Here is a 24,032-nt window from a genome sequence, read left to right on the forward strand (position 1 = left end):
GATTTAGGGCCAGGAGGTCCAGCCTCTCCCAGTGACAGGCCCCTCAGTATTCCAGTGTCTTCAGGAAGGAGCCTCTGAAAGTGGGGCGAGGCATGTAGTCCCATGGCCTATAAGTGGCTGGCAGAAAGGAGCATGTATGTGTGAGCCATGGTCTACAGCTGCTGCCAGATTTGGGTAGGTGTGGGAAAGTTGAGCTAGACTGTGACAGGGCACTGTTCAGGTTGCTCCTGTTTGTGACACTTGAACACAAAGCTTGTCCTCAGGGGGTTTGAGGCTGTCAGTTGCAGGCTGGTTTTCTTCTCCAAGAGCACAGATCAGGAGCTGGCTGCTGGTCAGGAAGATTTGGACCATAACCACATCAGGATTCCCCTAGAGTATGGCGTCAGCAGGGCTGGAGGGCCCAGGCTTGGCCTGAGTTCAGGTCCACTTGGAGCACAGGCCCAGCTATTCCTATGAAGCCCTACTGGAGCCTTCTCATCACTCTTCCCTGTCCCCTTGGGGTCTGAGACTTCAACAGTACTGAAGACTCATTGGTTCCTGAGGCTTCACAAGTTCAGTCTGGAGTGAAAGCGAATTGATTTTCAGGGACTGCCCAGCTGATTCCCTGGGCCTGGTGAACTCAGTATAGAGTTCCTCTCCCTAGCTGCTTTGGAATTTTGGAAGAACCTTTTGAGAGTTTCTCTCAAAAGGTAGTTGTAGACCTTCGGGCTTCTAGATGGTATAGGTCTAGCCAAGACTGTCCTGAGGTGGTCCTAGGCCCACTGGCATCAGGGCACAGCCTGTGGCCCATTGTCTGTAAGTAGCTGGCAGAAAAGAACATGTGTGAGGCATAGTCTTCAACTGTGCCAACAACGAGCCTATAAATGCTCTGCTCCAGCCAAACACTTACAATGAGCAGAAGCACAAGAAACCAGCTCCATGGCTCAGGGCCTGGGCTATGAGGGATCTTGCTCTTTACTGGGAGGGTCACCAGAAATGCAGCCCTGGCCACATCTCATCCCCCTTTACACATCTCTGAACGGGCCCACCATCCCTGGATGAAATTGGTGCCAGGCATGGCCTCTACCTTGCCCAGTTCCCTGGTCTCAGTGCCATGCCCGCTGAGAGATTGGCATCCTCTGCTCCCTTCCTAAGGCTGCCTAAGGGTTGAATTTGCCTTCATGGTGACTGGCTGGGCCTTTTGCTAGCCTAAGCCCTTTGTAAAATCCTCTCCATTGTATCCTCCAACAGCTCACTCACCCCCACTACCAGCCAACTCTTCACAGCTGTGTTCTATCTCTCCTCTCCTCTCCATCTTTGCTTTCATCAGGTCCTCTTGGGCCTAGCCAAAAACTGTGAATGAGCTAATACAGCTGGATGGCTAGCCTGGGATAGGCAGCTAGCCACCTAATAGCTAAGAGTGGGACCTGCTCTGGCAGCAGAGATCAGGGTCTGAGTCAGTGACTCTCAACCTCCACTAGACACACAAAGAAATTTAAGACAGTCTCTGGGCATAGGACCTCTATTTCTAATTCATTCCTGATTCCATTATTCAGCAAAAGTTGAGAGCTGTTATGTTCAGTTCCGAAACCTTCTGATTTAAAACAGCTTGCCTTTTCTAACCTTGTACTGTAGGTGAGCCAGAAGCCACTTAAGTTGGGGCTGAATGGATGTTATGGCCTGGCACACCTTTGGGAAGAAAAGCAGTTATACAGTCTCCCTCCCAAACTAAGGGAGTATCAATGCCATGTATGTGAGCCAGGACAGAGAAAGCTCCACTTGCTGGCCCACTTGCCCATCAGCCTAGATCTCTCCAGAATGGCTCTCCTACCACCTGCCTTGGAACACAAATTTCTGAGACCTCTTGGACAAGCTGGAAAGGTGGCTCCTACCACAGGATTCTCTTGACTCCCTCCACTCCTCTTCCCTTCTCTGTCTTCTCATTTTGCTGTCCAGTTTCCTCCTCTCCCTCCTCATCCAAAAGTCTCAAAAAATCATTCTGAAGGTACAAAACATTCTGCCAGTAACATGCCATCTGCTGTTGAGCTCCTGGATGTACAGGAATGGTAGCAGATTCTTCTCTAGGAGACCACTGGAAGAGATCCTATGTAGTTATGTAAATGGAAGTGTGCAATTTATAAATGAGTGCAATCTTCAAGCCTGAAAGTAGAGTTCCTGTGCATGGAACACTGTACCCAAGCGTATAGTTCTTTCCCATGAGGATGTTAGTGATCACTTCTGAAACCGCCATGCAAGTGTGCTGGGATCAGCAGTTAAGTAAGAAGTCAGGTGGTAGGAGGTACTGTTGGAGAGGGCACAGGCAAACAAGGGAGGAATGCTGGAACAGTCTGTGTGGTAGTGGGTAGAATGGGAGACATCAGTATGTTCAGATGGGTCCAGATTTTAATAGAGATACATATAGATGTGTATATAGAGAGTTATGGATAGGTAATATCTTGGGTTATAATACTATATTTCCTTATTGCCCAGCTCAGAAGGATAGAAGCTGAAACATCCCAGGAGAGCAGTAAACGCAGCCACCATTCAGCTCTTGGTTTCTAATGCCTCTCCAGTAAAGGAACCAGGGCTCCTTGGGAAAGTGACCAATCTTGGGGCAGGAAATATACTAGATAAGCCTGGAGCACTTTGTCCTGCTGAATGAGGAAGTGACTTGAGACCTCATAAACACATGCTGGTAGGTGTAAATCAGGGACACAGAAGCCACTGAAAAAGTTTCAGTGGCTAAAGCTAGAAAAATGCGAGCAAGAAAATAAGGTAATATTGGGTTATAAGTCAAGGTATAAAATAAATATCAGAAGTCTGTGTAGTTATAAGTAAATAATGAGTTAAGAAATGTTTTGTACAATAGAAATCCAAATAATTCATGAAAATGTGTCTCCCTCAAGGATATGGAATGCTGCTTGCCACTTCTTACATGTGATCTGTGAATAGTGACTTCTTCAAGTCAGCCTGGAAGGGACAGGAACAACTTCACAGCAGAGAACCTGGCAGATGCAGTTCCAGCCAGGTGCTCAAGTCAGTATCAACAATGACTGGCTTATTTCACTCAAGGTTCATCCACATTGTAGCACATACAAGAATTTCATTCCTTTTTTATGGCTGAATACTAATCTAGGGATGCATATTCCACATTTTGTTTAGCCATCATCCATCAGTGGATAGGAAGTTGCTTTCACTTCTTGGCTATTGTGAATAATGCTGCTATGAACATGGTGTGTAAATACCTGTTCAAGTTCTTGCTTTCAATTTTTCTGATTATTTGCCTAGAAGTGGAATTGATGGATGTGTGGCTACACTGTCTTCCATAGCAGCTGTACCATTGTATGTTCCTATAAGTTCTGTACAAGGTTTCCAGTTGCTCTACATCCTCATCAACAACTGTTGTTTGGGGTTTTTTGTTTTTTGCTTTTTTTATTGTTATCACCAATCTAGTGGGTGTGTTGTGGTATCATTAGTTTTGATTCATATTACTCTAATGATAAATGATGTTGAGCATCATTTCATGAGCTTATTGGCCACTTACATATCTTTAGAGAAGTGTCTATTCAATTCATTGGCCATTTTTTAATTAGTTTTTTATTGATTTTTAGGAGTTTTTGTATATTCTGGATATCAATTCTTTATCAAATATATGATTGGAAGTATTCTCTCCCCTTTCTGGGTTACCTTTTCACTTTTTTGATAGTGTCCTTAGTTACACACAAATTTTAAGTTTTGATGCAGTTCAGTTTAATTTATCTTTTATTTCATGTTGCCTGTGCTTTTCGTGTCATAGCCAAGAAATTTGCCAAGTTCAGTGTTACAGAGCTTCTGCCCTTGGTCTTCTGAGTATTATAGCTTTTCTTCTTACATTGTAGATTTGTTGACATGAATAGTGTAGCTCCACACTTGTGGAGTCTGCCAGCTAACTATTGATGGATGAGGAGATGCAAGCTATTTTTCTCCAGCTCCTGTCTCCAGTTTCAGGAGGAAGGTGGGCCTTGGCTGCATGGCAAGGGCTTTCTGAGGGAAGATCCTCTGGCAGAGGGCCTTTGGCCACTTGCAGGAAGCCTGAGCATCTTACTGCCTAGCCAGCAGGCAGGCTGGCATAGCAGGGTGAGAAGGAACATCCCGGTCTTGGCAGCAACTGAAAAGGGTCCTTGTTGTGTTCTTTTCTCCCTTAAAAAAATTAGCTTAGCCAGCCTAATAATCTGTCCCACCCCCATGGAAGTCCCAAATAGGCCATTTCTGCAGCATCACATAAAGTTCCCCAGACCACATCAGGATGTGCAGTGACACTGAAGGCTGATTGGTTGTTGCACTACACACAGTTGACGCTGGAATTAACAGATGTTGTGGAAGCTCCTGTTTGCTAATTCATGGAAACTCTGAATGCCTAAGAAAACCAGTGCTGTCTGAGGATGAGGCTAAAGCAGGTCTTAAAAGGGGAACCTCCCAGAGTGGGAGCAGCTATTCAGCCAGTGTCATCCCCAACCAGGGCTACCTGCCAATGAAGTACTGGGCTCTGACCTCTGCAATAACATCTGTGTTTGGGTCCTGGTAGATTTAAAGGACCTTGGGAGTTTTGACCCAGATGCTTCTTATGGAAGAGGTCAAATCCCATGGTGGGAACCTGGGTCTCAGTGTCAGGGCAGATGTAGGTTATACAGTCCTCCTAGGCCTGGGCTGGAAGAAATGAGAGATAAGTGTTCTTCCCTATGGGAGCCTAAGAAGAGCTGCACAGGCCCTGTTTTGAGAACCAGCCTGCCAGTTGCCACATTCCTGGTGTTTTGGGGTTTTTTTTTTTCTTTTACCTCTACAGTAATTTGTTTTGTTTTAGGGATACACATCATTGTCTTTTAGGATATTCACAAGGTTGCACAACTGTCAGCACAGTCTTAGAATGTGTTTCATCACCCCCAGGAAAAAAATCCCTGCCACCTTTAGCTGTCACTCCCCCTTCCTCCCAGCCTTTGACAACCCCTTGTCTATATTGTCTGTCCATAGGCCTGTCCTGGACATTTCATGCAAATAGAATTAGCATCACCACGCCCCCTCCACCCCCACCCCCCCAATTTAAAAAGAAGATTTTAAGGTTTATTTGGGGTCATGGCTTCAGAAGTTTAGTTCATGATCAGTTGGCCCTGTTGCTTTTGGACCTGTGGTAAGGCAGCACATCATGGTAGGAGTTCTGGTAGAGCATGCTACTCAACTCATGGTGCTGGGAGCAGGGAGGAGGAGACTAATATTCCAGAACCCTCTTCAAGGATATTCCCCCAGTGACCTAACTCCCTCCCATTAGGCCCCATCTCCTGAAGGTTCCATCCCACCCCTTCATCCCCAGTAGCACCAGGCTAGAAATCAAGACTTTGACACACAGGCTTTTGGGGACACTTGGATCCAAACTCTAGCCTTCTGCCGTGTGCCTCTGTCTCTTGTTTGTCTGTCTCTCTCTGTCTCTGTCTCTTTCTCTGTCCCTCTCCCCTCCCTCCCTCCTTCCCTCCCTCCTTCCCTCCCTCCTTCCCTCCCTCCTTCCCTCTCCTGCCCCCCCTCATCTCACTATGTATTCCAGGCTGGTCTTGAACTCATTTTGTAGCCCAGGCTAGCCTTAAACTCCTGGCAGTCCCTCCCACCTCAGCCTGCTGAGTCCTAAGATTATAGACATGTCCCACCGTGCCTGGCTTTGCCGTATGTCTGTCTATGACACTTTTGAGTTAAAGAAAGCAAACTTTGCCACAGCAATGAGACTGTTTTATAGTTGAATGAGCATAATTTTGTCTGTATTTTACATTTGTGGAATCTGATGCTCACAATTTGTGACTCATCCAGAGTCACAGGGCTGATGAGCACAGAGCTGGGATTTGACTCCAAGGTTAAGCACTTCTTGGGTTCTGAAAAGGTAAAGCTCAGAGTCTGCCTCAGATCTTGGAACCTCCTCAGAGAGTCAGGGATGGAAAGAGGTATGGTATGTGGCTCCAGCCCTTCTTTCCCTGTGTGGGTGACAGGAGCTCTGGTGAGCATGTCCCTGGCCTGTGCTGTACCTGCAGTCTAGCAGACCTGGTCAACTGTGCATCCTCCTGGGGCAGCCAAGGCCTGAAATGGAAGTTTTATGTGGACCCCTGAAGGTGCAGAGGAGGCTGTGTAACAGAACAGGCCAGGTGAGTCTGAAGTACCACCAGTAGAGTCCATTGTAGAGAATGATTGTGAGTCTGCCCTATAAACCCCAGAGACTGCAGCTGCAACTGGGTAGAAAAGGAGGAAGTCCTGTCTGCAGCCACTTGGTGCACCCCTTGCCCATCCCTGCTACCCCAGGCCCCAACCAAGGTTGTTCTGATGTGCCAGGCAGAGACTGCTCACTCCAGGTCTGAGTGAGTTCATGATCCTTTTCAATTGGTCTTCCAGTTTTCTCAGAGGACTTGGTCTTCAGAAATACCTGTCTAGAGAGGGTGCTGTTCATGGGAGGTAGGGAGGGACTTTGGGCAGAGAGGTATCTATGTATACCAGATACTGTAGGGGTAGCACCCTTGCCCCCAATAGAGGAACTCCTCACTTATTAGAATCAGGCTGTAAGGTAGCTTGATTCCAGCAAGAAAAGCTGGGACCTTTGTATGACGTGGGCAGCTGCTTAGCTTTGTGAGCAAGACTGGACCATCGCTCCTCCTAGGATGCAGGTTCCAGGGATGCCTGGGTTGGGATGTGTTCAGCTGATGCTCCCAAGGGGCTGCTTTCCCTCCAAGAACTCAGATCCAACTTCCTCAACTCAAAGAAAAGAAGGTCCTGTCCTTAGATCTGGCTCACTCTGCCAGTGCAGCCGCTCACCAGGCCTCTGGTTTTGGAGCTGTTTCTACCTTGCCCTCCTGTGGATATTATTGTCACTGCCTCAGAGGAGGGAGGAGGGTGACCCTGTTCCTCCTGGGGCCCTCCTGGTGAGCACCCTTCTGTGTTCAGGGCCTGAGTCAAGCCTGATGGCCCAGCCTGTTATTTCTCCTATACATGTGCACATTACTGTGCAAAATGGTTGCAGAGTAGGGAAGAAGAATGTCAAGGAGGGCAGGGGTTCCGAACAGAGAGATCAGACTTGTTTCAGGGAACACCATGTCCCTTAGACACTCAGAGCCCCAGCTTGTACATCTGGGTCTCAAACAGTGATGTGCCTATCCCTAGAGGGTGTGGTAAGAGTGAATGAGTCAACACTTAAACTCCCTAAGTCCCTGCCTGGCCCTTGGTGATCACCAAGAAGAAATGGACACCACTCGCCACTGTGGGTCCCACTGCAGATGGAGACTTTATCCTCGCTGTAGTATTCGAGCCTCTATTCTGGCAGAGTGCAGACATGCCAGGTAATTACTTTTCCCAAGTTGTAAGCATTGCTTTTGATACTTCTTAAGCAGGTTATAATGAATATCTTATCCAGACTACTGGGATTAGGGTGGTGCCAAACCATTTAGTGGACTGATTTATTAATCACACACCCTTAATCCCAGTGTCACACACTCTAGATTCAGCCACCTCTGAAAAAGCCCTATGACCACATGAGGCTTTGGTGGGACATCTAGACACAAACCATAACATTCTGCCCCTGCTGCGACCCCCCCCCCCCAGAGATGCATGGACATCCCTTTATACAAAAGGTATTTAGTCCATCTCCAAGAGTTGCAAGAGTCCTAACATTTCCAGCATTGCTGAAAATTTCAAGACTAGAGTCTCCTCTGAGATTTAAGGCAAACTCTTAGCTAGAAGCCCCTGTACAAATGAAAAGAAAGTTATAAACTTCCAACATTCAATGATACAAGATAGACTTTCATTTCAAAAGTTACAAATGGGGAACAAAGGAATGGGACCAAAGTAATTCCAGAATCCAATAGAGCAAACCTTAAACCCCACAGTTCTAACTCTACCATCCCCTGCAATCTGGCCAATTGTGAACTCCAAAAAGTTTGAGTGGCTCTAGCCCTACAGCAGTGCTGGTTGTTGTAGCTCCAATGGCTTCTCTTTTGGGTCATCTGTGCTCCCTCCTTGCAGTTTTCCTCTGAAATCCACATTCCTGGCTTCTCCAAACTTCTGGGATCCCCACTGCATCTTCAGCTTCACACTGCTCTCTCACATGCACATTGCCTCACCTCCCAGGGCTTCTTCTGAAATCTAGGTGGAAGCCTTCTTGACCCCAAAACTCCTTCATTCTGCATGCACTTAAAACCAGCACCACATGGATGATGCCAGGGTCTGCTGCCAGCTGGAGCAGTAGCCAGGCTTCCTTCTCTTGGCTGTAGGGGTTCAGTGCCTATGAACTAAATCCCGAGGAACAACATCCCTAGACCAGTGCCATTCTGAAATATGGTGCTCTAAGGCTCTCTTCTCAAAGCAGTGTCTTTCATATTTGCAATTTTGAGTTTGTAAAGGGTGGAGTCCTGCTGCTTCTTGTGATACGCTCAGGCCATCTTTTCTATTCTCTGGTTCCTTCTCAGCAATCAAGATTGCTCCTCTGTTCTGTCTTTGCAATCCACAGCTTTACTGGAGCTTCCTTTATGGCCAAACTCAAAATGTTTTAAATCATTCTGCTGGGCTCTTTGCTCTTGATTCTCAACATAAATCTGGCTAAAAGCCCCCAAAAGTAGCCATGCCACCATCTCAACATTAGACTGCCTGGAAATTTCTTCTGCCAGATTAGTCCATCACCCTTAATCTCAGTCTCAGGCAAAGTCTATGGACTCGAGCAAAATGCAGACAAACTTTTTACCAAGGCATAACATACATCATCTGGAGTCCAGCAGCCAGTGTTCTTGGAGCAGAAACCTCCTGAGCCTGGTCATTACTGGCTTTCTGTTCTTCTGAGCTCTGACCAGAATCTCCCATACAGTACAACCTAAGGTGTTCCAGCTCTCCTTTCTCAGCCACCATCTCTGGGATCTTTCCTAACTCTTCCCCTTCTCAAAGTCATTTCCAAAGGCTCTTGAGCCACATGGCCAGGTAATATCACAGCAATGACCCTACTTCTCTGGTACCAAATTCTGTCTTAGTTACTTTTCTCTTGTTCCTGAGACAAAATACTCAACACCCAGCGTTAAAAGGGAAAGGGTTTATTTAGCTCAGTTTCTAGAGGTATCAGTCCATAATCAGCTGGCTCCGTGGCAGAGGGGCATCATAGAGGAAAAATAGTTCATGGTACCCACACAGTAACAAAAGCAACAAAGGAACTTAATAGCATCTTTCTACCCCTTTTATCTTATCCAAACTACTTAGGGCTGGTAACACTCACACCCTTATTTCTAGTGCCCTTGAGCCTAGCATTGCACCATGAATCAATTCCAGTGTCATACACTCTAGATCAGTCACCTCTCCCACCTATGACCACATGAGGCTTTGAGGAAACATCTAGACATAAGCCATAACAATGAATGTGAAAAAACAAACGAATGAATGCGTTGTGTGTGGCCAACGTATTGATTATAATTTTCCATTGCATATGCATGTGTGTGAGTGTGTGCTCAGCACTGTGTAAATGGTATTCTCGAATCTCTATGAGGTGAATTTGAAAAGTCTGCTGTACTTGGGCTTCAAATAGCAGGGTCAGGCTTCACCATGAAAGGTGCTTTGCATTCTTTGCCCCAGGGAAAGTCTTGGTTTCTGTGGTTCTGTTTCTATTCGTCTTCTGAGTGGGGTTATGGTGGATAAAACAGAAGGTACCTGCTTTATCTCACAGAGGAGCTGGTTCTGGTTCTGTAAAATAGCTGTCTGGAGGAAGGGGCCTCCACATGAGCATGCTAAAAGATCCCTCTGTAGTTGGTCCTGATTCCTCTTCTTTCCCTTTGGCTCTTAGAAGCACACCTTCTCACCTCCCTGGAGTCGATAGGAAACGGGTTAGATTTCCCAGTTCACCTGCTTGGGCTTGGATGGGGCAAAGGGGCCCTAAAAGGGCCCTCAGGTGGTGAGCCTGCTGTAGCAGGTTTGTTCTAACCCGGGCAGATCGCTCTTGTCCTGGCAGATCCCCTGGATGCAGTGCACAGGGGCTCTGGGCTCTTGTATGCTTGACAGCAGAGAATGAGTAGGAAAGCTAGGCTTTCAGTAGGTTGTGTCCTTCTTTAAAGAGATGCCCTTGTCTTGTGCCCTCCTGTTTGCTCTCTTCCTCCTTAAGTGCCTTTAGCCTATAGCACCTCATCTGTCTTTGCTGGGCACTGTGGGCCAGAAGAGGACTGGAGGCTCCAAATGGATGGAGGACTGGGCAGGCACTGAGCCTATAGCCACGTGACAGCCATTTCTTTTTTGGGGGGTGGGGGTAAAACTAGGTGAAGCTTGGCCTCATTAAGAGGCCTGGATTCCTAACCTCTAGAGGTACAGAACTAGGACAGGGAGCTTGTTGGAGCTGGTTTCTTGCTGACAGCAAGGGCTGCCATTTTCACTGCCTGGATTTGTGTTACAGCCTAGATTCTTGCCCTTGTCCTTGGAGCATAAGGTTTGGGCCTAGCTGAAACGTTTCCTTCTGTCCTCCAAGGACTGAGAATGCAGATGTATGAGTCCTTCTCCTAAACAGAGGCAGCAGGGGAGGGCAGAGGCACTGACTGGAAGCATGGATTGATTATCTGGAAGCCAAGTCGTTGAATGTGTTCCAGCTTTGTGAGTGTGGGAGACGAAGTGGAGTGCTAAGTAGAGAAGGGTCTAGCTCCAGAGCCAGGGACCTGAATTCAAATCCTGACATGGCTGCTAATTCTTAGCACCATGACCCTGGATGAGTTACTTAGCTTCTTGGGGGGCTGCTTCCTTGTCTGTAGGATAGAGATGATGGTGACATCTGCCTCACAGGGTTCTGGAAGTGTTCAGTGAGAGGATACAGGTGTGGGGCATGGGGCAGGGTGGGATGCAGGGTAAGTGGCATTGCCACTGACCTACTGTAGTACTGCTGCTTGCTCTTCTGGGTGGCAGTATTGAAACATGGAAAGAGATGGCTTTTTTTGGAGGGGACAGGTTCTTGCAGGTTCTCTTGCATCGAATTCACTATGTAGCACAGCCTCAGCCTGGCCTCAAACTCACAGCAGTACCCTGCCTCAGCCTCCTAAGTGCTGGGATTACAGGCCTGCCACACTATACCCAGCTTAAGAAGTGCTTTCTTAGGTTGTCAGTGTGTACCTGGACCCGCTCTCTAAGAGCCCTGGTTGGAAGCTTGCATAAATACAGTTTTTTGTTGTTGTTAGTTTGAGAAAAGGTCTCACAATGTAGTTTAAGCTGGCCTTGACCTCCCTGTGTAGCCCAGGCTGGCCTTGAACTCACGGCAATCCTTATACTGCAGTCTCCCAAGTGCTGGGATTACAGGCATGTCCCACCACACCCTACACAATAAATACAGGTTTTAAAGGTTTATACCAGATCCTTACATTATTGGTAGGAATGTCAAATAGTGTAGCCACTTTGGGAAATTTGCAATTTATCAAAAAGTTAAAGGTACAGTTCCCATATGACCCAGCAACTCTACTTTTAGGTGTCCACCCAAGAGAAATGAAAGCATGTATGTGTTCATGCAGACACTTGTATGTGACTGTTCATACCAGCATTATTCACAACAGCCCCAAAGTAGAAACAACCCAAGTGTCCCTTCAGCAGATGAATGGATAAACAAATTTTGGTCCTTCCACACAATGGACTACTATTCGTCCCTGAAAAGGATAAAGTGGGGACGCATGCTGCATCATGGGAGAACCTTCAAAATGTGTTAAAGGAGGCTGCGATAGCAGCCAGACACAAACAAGTACTGAGTGATTCCATTTGTATGAAGTACCCAGAATAGGTAAATTATCAGAAGCAGAAAGGAGACTAGTGCTTGGGAAAAGGGAAATGATTGCTGATGGTCCTGGGTTTTTTTAGAGGGGTGATTAGAATGTTCTGCAGTTGGTTATTGTATAACTAAAAATGCTAAAAGCTTTTGAGTTGTACTTTGTATATAGGTAAATTGTATGGTATGTGAATTATATCTCAATAAAGCAGTTATTGAAAAGTTAAAGGGCCAGGGATTTATCTCAGTGGTGCTGCCATCTACCTCAAAAGTGCAAGGTCCTGAGTTCGATCCCTGGTACCAAAAAAACAAAGTTAATACCGGGGTTAACTAAGAATGAGATCATCTAATTTTGGAGCAAGGATTTTCTTCCCACTTCAGTGGAAGCTCCATGAGTGGATTGGGTTCCAGAGTCAGGGCTTTTTCTCTTCTGTGACATATATCCATCCCATTTGCCTTCTTTTCTGTGTATACAATAAGATTGATCAGGTAATGTCTGCCTCACTGTGGATAATTCTGAAGGGGCGATAGAAAAAATTGCAGTTGTGAAAGCCTGGCACATCTGTTGTAAATGAATACTAATTTCTCTCAGTCCTGGCCTAGTTTATGTTTTTGCCTTCTCTTTAAATCTTCTGAAGTCCTTTGTGGAAGGACTCATTTCTTTCCTGAGGAAACTGAGACTCAGAGAGGCAGCGAGATTGTAGACATTACTTCACATTCATTTGGTGAGACTGAGATCCAGGACTGTGTCCAGCTGCAAGACAGGGTCTTTCGCTGGTGGCTGAATACCCAGCAGAAACAATTACTGTATAAGTGGGAAAGACGAACAGTTGGTTTGGTGACACCATACCCTGGAATAGTTGTTTCAGTGTGGGCCCAGTGGGAGATCTCTTGAGACAAAAATATCAGAATTTCAGTTGATATGTTCATCATTTCCATTTAACTTTGGATATGTAATATATGTTACGTTTTATAACCTGCTGGTACCATGGTTCTGATCTGTGACTTACGAAGGGCGTATGCTGTCTTCAGTTTAGACCACTAGACACAAGGGTTAGGTTGGGAATCCAGGATCAGGGAAGAGGAGGCACCCTGAAAAGGTCTTTCTGCAGTTCCTTCCCTTTGTGATCATTCAGTCCTCATAGTGAGCCCCAATATTTGTTTGTTTGTTTCTTTCTTTTTCTCTCTCAGAGCAGTGTTGTGCCTTGTTGGGGCCTTGGAGAGTCCATCTCTGAGAGGGCAGTGAACCCAAAGGTAATTCAGAGGACATGCCAGAGAAGGCCCAGGAATGAGGACTTCCAAAGCCTAGAAAAAGGGCCTTGAACTGGAGGGAGGATGTGGGAAAGGCTTGGATCTTGGGCCTGATCCTCCCCAGCCAGAAGGTACTTGGATCCAGGCAAGATGGCGTTGGAAGCTACCACCTTTGCCCACAGCTCACTTGGCTTGGCTCCAAGACAGTCCCACCTGGCTCCCTTTGCTGGCACCCGCCATGAGTATCTGGAGAGGCACCTGCAGGCTGTGGCCCTGTTAGTGCTGGGCTGGGCCTTCATGAGTCCTCCTGGTAGTCCTCTGGCAGGCCACATGGTAAACACTCCACAGCATAGAGTACATGATGTTTCCCATCCAAAGCCAGAGACATCCCGTGAGCGTAGTCTTTACCAGGCTACCTACATATGGAGCTGGTGGCATAGAGCTTAACTGATCTCAGAGGCCCTACAATCAAGGGCTTCTTGAAGTTGGGAGGCTCATCTCCCAGCCATGGGAAAGAAAGTCAATGGGGACCATGTATGCCAAGGGCTCTGTAATCTCACTCTGGCCTTCCGGTCTGCTCCTGCACAGGGAAATCAGGGCTGCAGAGGAAAGTGGCCTGCATGTCAGAGGAACTTGAAGGTTAGCCTGGTGGCAATAGCAGGAAGATCACAAGCACCCTAGCTGTAAGGATCTGAGGAGGTCACTCCTAACCTGGGTATTTGGTAGACAAGGGTGCTGGGGCCAATGTTGATCTGAGCATTGGTGCTTTCAGACCAGGCCCTCCCACAATGGTCAGTGGGAAGCTGGCAGCACTGAAGCTGTAGGAGGAGGCAGTTACAGATTGCCCCAAATGTTGCCATTTGCCTCTTTCCAAGCTGAAGCTGCAGGCATTTGCTGCTTCTCCAGGAATGGGACCGAGGCTCTCTGGTAGCTTTGTAGAGAAGCTGGTGGCTGTCCCAGAGGAGGATGGAGCCATAATCTACCCTCCTGTAGCTCCAGGGCCCAGAGCCTGTGAGCTGCACTTCTCTGTGGGAACCAGCAGTGCAGAGGGCATCAAGGATACATCTCTCGGCTCCTGGCATATGGGAGCCACTGTGCCCTGTTGTCTGCCTTCTCAAAGCATCAGTATTTGGGGGATTGTGAGGTCAGGGGATACAAGGGTTGATGGATCACCTTTGGAAAGGTCCTCTTGTCTAGCTCATCACTTGTGTGAATTTCTTAAAGTCTTCATTTTCTGTTTGGTTTTCTGCCCCTAATTTCAGTGTCTAACAGCTTTTGCTATGTGTGTTTGTTTTTAAAAAATACTACTTGTTGAGCCAGAGCTGGCCCAGGAACCTTTGCAGAGCTGTGCAGGCCCTGGGCAGTCACAGGTGGGCCACTCCTTGCAGGGTGCCTGGATCTTGTCCCTAGCCCCATAGTTGGGGGTCAAAGATGTGGCCCCAATTTTCCCACTTCTCAAAATAGCCTTGCTGGGCCAGGGGTTTAGCTCAGTGGCGCCACACCTGCCTTGCAAGCACAAGGTCCTGAGTTCGATCCCCAGTGCTGGAAAAAATAATAATAACCTTGCTATTTTGAATCACCTCCTAGAGCTTTTTCTCAATGCTCTCTTGGATCAGCAACCCCTCTGGGACCAAGATCTTGGCAGCCTGTCTCCCCAGCTGTTCTCACTGAATTGTCCTCTTCCTGTCACCCCCTGCCTCTTCCTCTGGTGGAGGCTGGGATATTGTTTTCCAAGGAGGAAGTGAAGTCCAGTTAGTGTTCTCTGAGGAACCTGGCCTTCCCTAGTCTTCCCTGGGGGAGGGGTGGAAAGTGGAGCTGCAAGGGCATGGTGGGGAAAGGCTTGGGCACGACTAGGGCTTGTGGACCTACTACTACCACCTTATTCTGACACCTTTCTGCTGTCTCAATGACTGCCCATCTTGTTTTTGCAGCCTACAACCCTCCCACAGGGTACCATCAACATGAACCAGTGCTCAGATGTGGTGGATGGAGAGGGCCGCACTGGCCAGAAATTCTCCCTGTGCATTCTGACACCTGAGAAGGAGCATTTCATCAGGGCAGAAACTAAAGAGATCATCAGTGGGTGAGTGCTCAGTGCCGTGAGAGAAGGTGCTGCCCACCCACCTGCCTCCCAGCGGGCCCTGTGTGCTGATTCAGCCACATCATCACTGCCTCTCTTCACAGGTGGCTCTTTCTCTGAGTATCCTCCCTTTCTTAGTGCTGCCACATACCTGCCCACCAGCCTGTATTGCTATGCTTCATCCTGAAAACCCAGCCTCCTTCCAGGGCTACCATACCTTCTTCAGGTCTCTTCCTAGCTTTCCCACCTCTATTCTGAGCACACTCCAACTCACCTGTCTCTTGGCCATGAGGAAGGGCAGTCCCCAAAGTATACCTGACCTCACTCCCTTCTGCCCACACCATCACCCTACGATCAGATCTGTGTTGCTTGGTGGCTTCAAGCCCCTTTTGCAGCCCACCTCTACTCTGCAATGCACCCCACTGCCATATCTCCCTTAGGGCTGAGCTGGTAGTGTTGCTCATGCACTCCTCTCAGTACAGAATAACCCCTCTTTCCTCTAGGCTGTCCAGAGTCAGTTTGCATGTCAGCCTGTAGAGCATGTCCCATGAGTCATAGGGCTCCATCATCCAGCTCCAGGTCACATACATGAGCATCTTCCTCAAGGGTGGCGCTAAAGAGTGGAGGCATGTCTCAGCCATATGCCCAGTGCCTCACATATGAGCTGCACCTCTGCCACTGCAGAATCTGGCTTCTTTAAATGGGAAGAATGGGCAACCCTTTTGCTCACGCCACTCCTCTGCAGAGTTTTAGGAGAAGGCCTGCCAGATGAAGGGTAGGCCCAGGTTTTAACATAGACAACGGTCACAGGGGAGCTCCATTTTCCTGAGTTTCCGGGAGCTCATGGTCCAACAATAGGACATTTACTACCCACACCCTGCTTCCAGGGCCATGGTAGAAAGCTGTATATGGTCTGTGTAGATAGTAGGGAGACTCAGCAGGCCTGACTGGGAGCTCAAGGAGTGGATCTTGGACAACCCCACTCAAATTTTAAGGCTCAAAGCAGGCAAGTCACCATCTGAGGAAGCTGTGGAAGAAAGCAGGACTGGGGAGTTGATGAGAACTGACTGACAGCTGCAGGGCAGGGTAGAGGAAATTGGGGATACAAAGTTCTTTGGTTGAGCCACAAGGATGTTCCTTGAAGCACCACTTTGCTTTATCGTCTCAGCGACACCCTGGCCCAGACTGAGAGAAGGCCAGAGGTGGGGACAAGGGCACCCTCTGCTGGGTGAGTTTGCATTTTTTTTAAGCTCCTGAGGACAAGCTGAGGGAGGGAGCACTTTGTGTCTCTCCCTACACTTAATCTAGAACCATGAGATTTAAGACTAACTAGGGCTTCTAAAGAACCCTCACTCTGCATTGAGAAGCCTGAGGGCCACGAAGCAGGGGAGCTGCCAAGGACAGTGTCCAGGTATGAGTGGGCATCTGCATTTCTGGCTCACACCTCTCTGCTGCCTGGCCTAGCCTAGCCAGACACACCAGCTCTAATGGATCCCTTGGCTAAGCTTACCTTCTCATCCTGGGACCCAGGGAGGGTATGGGAGAAAAGAGTCTCAGGTCCCCAGGTCAGTGGGGTGTCTGAATCTGGGTTAGTGACATGCCATATAGTTAGAGGGTGATGTTTAGCATTTGATCAGTCCTTCAACAGTCAGGCCAGGGTCCTTGCCCTGTCCTGAGCCCCACCCCCAGCCCCAGCCATTCCTTTTCTCTCCTTTTCTCAGCAGTATTGGCCTGCTTTCTCATGCACTTCCCTCTACAATGCTGTCAGCACCAACTGCTCTCCATTATGGAGTTGGGGAGCCCTGGCACCCACCAATCCCATGTCCATACTCAACGCTTTCCTCTCTTCACTGGGTTTGTTAACATTTGAAACACATCTGGATAATGTTAGATACTTCCAATATATTGGGCTTCCATGAGAAATCCCAAGTGCAGAAGACACATTCCATCGTCTGTCCCTGATCTGCCATCTGTAATTCCAGCTTCATATCATGACTGGGCAATGATGAGATGCCTGGTACACAACCCAGGGACTTCCTAGACTACCTCCTAAGCTCCTGAGGTGCTGAGCCCGGCCAGGAAAACTCAGCAGCTCTGTGAAGTGTTCAGTCAGTATGTAGCCTGACCAGCCTTCAGACTTCCCTCAAGGGCCGTCCCACACAGCTCCTCAGTGTTGCCAGATGGAGGTACCTGCAAGGCTTAGGGCATCTAAAAGGTTTTGCAATCCCACCATGCTCCCTACATACTTGGGGAGTGGCATACTTTCATGCCCTATGAAAGCATGGTAACCTTGACCTGGGAGTCTGATGAAGGTGTAGGAGTAGCTTTCTACAGACATAAGTGTCCTCAGAGTGCTCTGGGGCAATGTCAGCCCCTGTGGCAGACAAGAGGAATGAGCAGGAAGAGAGGGTTCAGGGCCCTGGGGAAGTCTACCTCTTTACTGGCCTTGAAAGTACAGTTGTACTCTCTTGTTTAGGGGCCACAAAGAAGTGACCTCAGGACCTATCTCTCTGGCCTTTTTCTATGCTCTTGGCAAGTCAAAGGGCTATAGGCTAAGCTGAGGTGAGGGTAGCTCTTGACTCAGTCACTGTTCTTCCTAGCACCAAGCCTGGCTTCCCCAGCTATCATCAGCTGTCAGCTGCACAGCAATCCTAAGGCTGTCCCAGAAAACCTCTTAACTCTAACCCACCCTCCTTCCCTTCCTGCAGCACACAATTAAAGAAGTACTCTGGGATCCCCTCTCCTGCCCCAGGAGTGCTGCTGGGTACAGGGTCAGTGTAGCCTCCAGCCAGGATGCAGCAGTGCAACCATCACCACTACCACACAGGGTTTGGACCAACACTGACCCTAGTGCTGTGGGAAGGTCTAGGCCAGTGTGTCCTAAGATTTCTTAAACTGTTGAGAGAAGACTGAAGTTGTCTTTCCCTTCTTGCCCTCTGTACCTTCCACCCCTCTTCCCCTGGACTGGTACAAAGCTTCAGCAAGGGATCTGATTTTCATTCACTTAGTCCTTGTAAAATTCTTCACGGTAGGAGGAGTGTTTGTGCCATAACCTGATCTAGCACCTGGTTTCAAAAATGAAACAAACAGGCCTGGGGATTTAGCATAGTGGTTCTGCCGCCTGCCTCCCAAGCAGGAAGTCCTGAGTTCGATCCCCAGTAGTGCCCCCCCACCCCCCAATAAACCTCAAGAAAGGCTGGAAGCACCCAAGGCTGTGATCAGATAGTAGCAGAGTGAAAGCTGGGGTCCCAGACTCCTACCTGCAGCCCCCTCTCTTTCCACGCCCCCTTGTGAGTTCCCCAATCCTGGTTCAGGGATACCCTTCAGCACATGAGCCTTGGTGGGGGTCCTCAGCTGCTTTGTCTGACTTTCCCTAAAGCCAGAGTACTTGGCCCCCTCCCTGTTCAGGAGGTAGTCTGGAAGGTCAGCTGCTCACCTCTGAGGTGACCCACCATAGGGAACTTTGCTGGAATGATTCCTGCTTTCCTCCTTGGGATCAGCATCTGCTTCACCAATCCTAAATAGCTCCCAGTCACTGCCTGAGTACTTGCAGATGTATTCTGTGTGGGCAGTTTTAGAGCCAAGTTGAAGCCCAGCAGACAGGTCCAGTAATGAGAGAGTGATGTGCCCTTGTGACCCCAGCCCTATGGTCAGGCCTACCTCTTTGCCATAGTGGAGCCTGCATTATGCCCTGACCCTGCCATGCCATGGAGGGATCCTTGTCTGGGTCTGGTCCTGGCAGAGCCTGTACTTCTCCTACCCTGTTTGGTGAGCATGTTCTGGCCCAGCTGTGGTGTCTCTCAACTTGCAGTGATGCCCTGCCCTGCTCAGTGCCTAGAGGCCTGGCCAATGGATGGGTATCTTTAAGCAGGAAGTGTAGGTCCTAGGGCGTGGGCCACCCCAGCAAGAGTAGGGTTATGGTTCCTGAGAGCCAGGGTCTTACCTGGTACTCTGTCTCCTCTCCTCTCCCCAGGTGGCTGGAGATGCTCATGGTCTATCCCAGGACTAACAAGCAGAACCAAAAGAAGAAACGGAAAGTGGAGCCACCCACCCCACAGGTAGGCTTGCCAGGTGGCATCCCTTCTGTGGAGATGTGGTAAGAAGTGAAGGTGTCTGGAGGCTAGGGAGTTGAGAAGAGGTCAGGCCAGGGCTAAGGCAGTCATACCCTGCCTGCCCCCCTCCTTCCTCCCCACTCTGGTGATCACAATCCACTCTGTCCTCTCTGAGTGTGTCCTCTGACCATCCTGTGGGCCTCTGGGGAAGGAAGAGTGGGAGAAGGGATTGCTACTGCACGCACTCCTCTGATGCCACAGCTAGAGAGGGAGAGAGAGAACGAGAACTAAGGTGCCCTTGTGTAGTGAGGGGCTTTGAGAGTCCCTTCAGGCCTAGGCCTGGGGAAATGAGGCTGCAGTCTTGAGCCTGGCAAAGGGGGCTTTTTTTTTTTTCAAGAAAGGGTCTCTCTTAGTCTCTAAATTGCTTGGCTGGTGCTGGGATTACAGGTTCACACCACCATACCTAGCTCAAAATGGGTTGCTAGGACTATTGTCATTGTTAAAGTAAGCATTAGCTCCATTGTAAGTATTTAGTAAATGCTAATCCTTTCCCCTTTGTACCCAGCTTTAACTCTCACCAAGTGCTTTTTCCTTTGTTGGGATTGAGCCTCTTAGCCCCTTGAGAATGAATAGATTGAGATGGGTGTCCCAAGATGAGAGGCCTGGTGAAATTGAAGAGGCCTAGGTGAAGGTGAAACCCTGCTGTCTCTGGGGCTGGGCATTCCTCACTGGCTGCTTGCCTCAAGGAGCTTTGGAAAAGGCCAGGAATGGGCAGGACCAAGTGCATGCCAGTATAGCACAGGCTGGGCCTATCCTCCATCAGTGGATGTCCACCTTTATCCTGTCCTTCCCCAAGGAGTCCCAGGATCACCAAGCCATTATCCCCTAGAAGGAAATGTCCCTGATTAGAAGTCTGCAAAAAATACAGAGTGCTTCTTTTGGTTTTGGGGGGTTTTTGGGGTTTTTTTGTTGGTGCTGGGGATCGAACTCAGGACCTTGCACTTGCGAGACAGGCGCAGCACCACTGAGCTAAATCCCCAGGCCCCAAAGTACTTCTTGAAAACTGAAAATGGATCTTCCTGCTGGGGAACATCAGTTCATAAAACAAATCTTCCAAAGCTGGCTGTTCTGAGAAAAAAAAATCGTAGGTAGAAGAACAGTGTTTGGGGTTATTCCACGTTTCCATGGTGATGCCTTGGAAACAGTTCAGTGCAGAGCTGCCTCCAAGTAAGGTAACTTCATTTGCAGGAAATGCTCTGGGCCAGGCCAGGGTTTTTGGTTGTATCCCCTCACCTTACCCCATACCCTCAAGTGCTGCTACCCAAGGTCAGGCTCTACCTTTTTGGTTGATAGAAGCCATATGATCCCAGGGTAGAGAGGAAGGTCACCCCTTTGCCTGAGGGCATTGTCTTTTATACTGGATGGCATTTCTGGGCAGGTAGGTATAGGGCCTAGGACCTGGACCACCCCAGCCTCCTCTTCTAAGTCCTCTCCTAAACTGGTCTGGTAGAGACACTCCTCTTCTGCCTCTTGATCCCAGAAATATCCTATTTGAGGCCATTGGTTTCCAAAACTGTGAACTTTAATCAGAGGCCATCTCCCCCAGCTGACATGGGTCCTCTGTAGAGGAGATGGAGACTGCATTTGGGTCATAGTTCCTGGGAAGACCTACCTTAGGCAGCCTGATTCTGATAGCATTCATATGGCCCAGGCTGGGCTGTGGAGTGAGCCTTAAGCCTTTGGCCCCCTATAGAGGAAAGAACCTGAGATCTTATACCTGGCTCTTCCTCCACAGCTATTTGTAGGGCGAGGAGAGTTTTAGATTAAGCTATGGAGGGCTGAAGCCTCAGTCTCTGCTGAGTCTAGTTAGACTCAGCCTCTGCTCTGGAAGAATACAGGTAGAGCTGAGAGTCTCACAACTTGAAGGTGGGTCTATGGATCAAGCCACAGACAGTAGTCTGGGGAGGGGATCCCAACAGAACCTAAGGCAGAGAGAGGAGACAGGCCCAACCCTAAGCAGAGCTCCACAACCATGGCTTGAGAAACACAGGCTCCTCCTATGGCCAAGAGAGAGAGCCTGGGACAAGGGGAAGCACTAACCCACCATAGATATGACCAGGACAGGAGTCCTCAGTCAGGTGTGCAGACACCAGTGGTCTGTTAGCCAGGTGGAGCCCTGGTAGGCTGGATCCTCACTTTCCCCAGGGCTCTTGGCCTTTGCAGAGACCCATAAAACAGCTGGCCTGTCTGTGAGCCCACCAGCAACAACCTGTGCACATGTTCCAGGAATCCTATTTTCTTCCTTCCCCAGGAATCTTATTTTCTCTGGAGGTCTCTGCTACCCCCACTCCAGGTCAGATCTTTCCATTCCCTTTGGGTCGCTGGCTCCATTTTCATACCAGGAAAGTAGAGGGGCCTTCTCTGATATCCCTTAAGAGAGAGGGGGGCCCATATCTTATTTCTCTCTGATGAACAGCACAGACTTCATTGGGGTACTGACAGCTGTGAGCAGTGTTGCCCATCCAAGAAATGGTACACAGAAAACCCAGGCACTTTATTCCTTCCTCAGACCCTGGCTGAGACTATGCAGCATGAGCCCAGCAGCCTCCTACACTGTAGGAATGGAAGGGTCCCTGTGGCTGTATTCAGCCCAGCCAGATGTCTCATCTACCTGCTCAGAAGAAAAAAAGTGTCTGCCCAGGAATGGGCTTCCCCACCTTCTACTGAGGGTAGTTTGCTGGCTGCGGGGAAGGTGCCCCTAGGGCTGATCTCCACATACCATTGGAGCCCTTCAGAAACTGTAAGGAGAATCCTGCATCACTTATTTTTTTTTTTTTTTTTTTTTTGGTACCGGGGATCGAACTCGGGTCCTTGCACCACTTGCACAGCAGGCGGTAAAACCACTGAGCTAAATCCCCGGCCCTACATCACTTACTTTGAAGAAGCTGAAGCTGACTTCTTCCAAGCAGTCTCAAGCCTAAAAGTCAATGAGCAGTGACCCTGAGCCAAGTAGATGGTCAAATACAGGTTCTGGGCCTGGGGAAGAGCCTCCTGGCTTGATCTCATCCAGTGAGGCCTGGGATCCGTGCAAATCTGGCAACAGCTTTGGAGCAGGTGCTCCATCCAAGGCTACTCCCCCTTCCCATCCTTTCTCCTGTTCTGGGGCACATAGTGGTAGAAATTCTTGGACCTCCCCCATGCTTCCCCTTCTGGCCATGCACATAGGAAGGCACCACCTCCACTCATCCTTGCAGTCCCCCTGCCAGGTTTGGTGAGCCTGGATAGTTCTGTGCCTGACCTGGTTATTAACAGATAATCTGATGATTGTTTTAGGTCCATGCTTTTGCACACAAACACATGTACATTACCTGATCATCTGTGACCTCATTAGGGACATAATCCAGAGGTAGCCTAAGAGGAGTTTTAGAAAATGAGGCTGGACCACCAGGATGGGAGGGAGAGGTGAGCATTTGTGTATCATCCCTGCCCTGTAGTTGGTAAGCTGACATGCTTCACTTCTGAAAGAGGCCAAAGTCCTCCTATTGGCAGCTTCCCTCCCCAGCCAGGTGATTGGACTAGGTTTGGAGCTGTCTCTGCAAGACAGGTGAGGAGAGCAGCCTTGCTGTGTTTGTTAGCTTTACACTACTATGACAGTACCTGAGAAAATCAATTTAAAGGAAGAAAGATTCCTTTGGCCTACAGTTTCAGAGATTTCAGCCCATCATCTACTGGTCTCATTGTTTCTAAACCCATGATGAGACTTAACATCACAGCTGAGAGCATGTAGTAGGGCAAAGCTGTTCATCTCATCGTAGCCAGGAAGCAAAGAGAGGGGTCTAGGAACAAAATATCTCCTTGAAAGGTGTACTTCTTGTGACTCATCTCTTCCAACTAGGCCCGACTTAAAGGTTCTACCACCTCCCCATAGCACTGCCAGTTGGGGACCAAGTCTTCAAAACTTAAGCCTTTAGGGAATATTCCAGCTCCAAATCATAGCATGGGCCCTCATCAGGGCTGTGTGTTTGTAGAGTTCAGTTCTCTGCCTACTTAGGAGCTATACTCCCTTCCTAGGTAGCTGCCCTACACATGGTTCTCTCCGGGACAGCACCACTTCTGTACCCTGGGTAAATGGAAATTGACACCATTCCTGTCCACACTACTCCTTTGGTTCTATCTTGTGTAAGACAACATTTGCACACAGGCATGTGTGAGCATGTGCATATTTTTGCAAATTTGAGTGGGATATTTATTATCTTAGTCCATTCTTGCTGCTATAACAAAATACCACAGACTAGGTGGCTTGAACGACAAACACTTACTTTCTCACAGCCCAGGAGACTGTGAAGTCTAAGATAAGGCTTCAGGAGATCTGGTGTCTGGTGAGGGCCCACTTCCTGGTTCTCACATGGTAGAAGGGCAGAGGCAGCTCTTTGGGGCCTCTTGTGTAAGGGCACTGATACTCACTCCACTCTCATGATCTAATCACTTACCTCTTAATGCCCTTAATTGATGGGGTAGGATCTCCACATAGGAATTTGGGGAAAGGAAGGGCACAAACATTCAGGCCATAACGTTTGGTTTACATTGATGACTCTTTTCTTCATATAGTGTCTGGGTATTCCATTTTAGCTTCTTAGGTTCAAAGGTGGAAGGTGGGTGAGGCCACAGGACTGGCCAGACTTAGGTGCCATGGAAACTTGCTCTCATATTCACTGAGTCTCTGCAGATGACGTGGGCCAGGCTTCAAGGCATAGTCTCCTCCCCAGCCCTGTTCTATCACCACATGTAGGTGTCTGAAGTACCCAGAAGTCTAGGAATGATAAGACTGTGTACCAGCTTCCCTGGTTTTATCCTTGATGTGTAGGCCACTGTTCTGGGCATGGTTGTATGGATGGAGAGAGCTCTCGTG

At 48.6% G+C, this 24,032-nt stretch overlaps 1 protein-coding gene across 15 annotated transcripts in view; it reads left to right on the plus strand.

The window, feature by feature from the left end:
- Nucleotides 1–24,032, plus strand: part of Mprip (myosin phosphatase Rho interacting protein) — a 131,563-nt gene that overhangs the window by 62,941 nt on the left and 44,590 nt on the right. For 7 of the 15 annotated variants that reach the window (XM_087203885.1, XM_087203882.1, XM_087203884.1 and 4 more), the window contains exons 4-6: nucleotides 12,932–12,994; nucleotides 14,923–15,074; nucleotides 19,045–19,129. In XM_087203885.1, the coding sequence (XP_087060011.1) occupies nucleotides 12,932–12,994; nucleotides 14,923–15,074; nucleotides 19,045–19,129 (300 nt within the window). Of the gene's footprint in view, nucleotides 1–2,976; nucleotides 3,016–6,062; nucleotides 6,138–12,931; nucleotides 12,995–14,922; nucleotides 15,075–19,044; nucleotides 19,130–24,032 lie in introns of those variants that run through there. The other 8 variants (XM_013067035.3, XM_013067034.3, XM_013067040.3 and 5 more) reach the window with 4 other exon arrangements.

This window comes from Heterocephalus glaber, unplaced genomic scaffold, assembly GCF_053883595.1.
Source record: "Heterocephalus glaber isolate CG9 unplaced genomic scaffold, H.glaber_assembly_v1.0 deba00001813, whole genome shotgun sequence".
In the NCBI taxonomy this organism is placed as follows: domain Eukaryota; kingdom Metazoa; phylum Chordata; class Mammalia; order Rodentia; family Bathyergidae; genus Heterocephalus; species Heterocephalus glaber.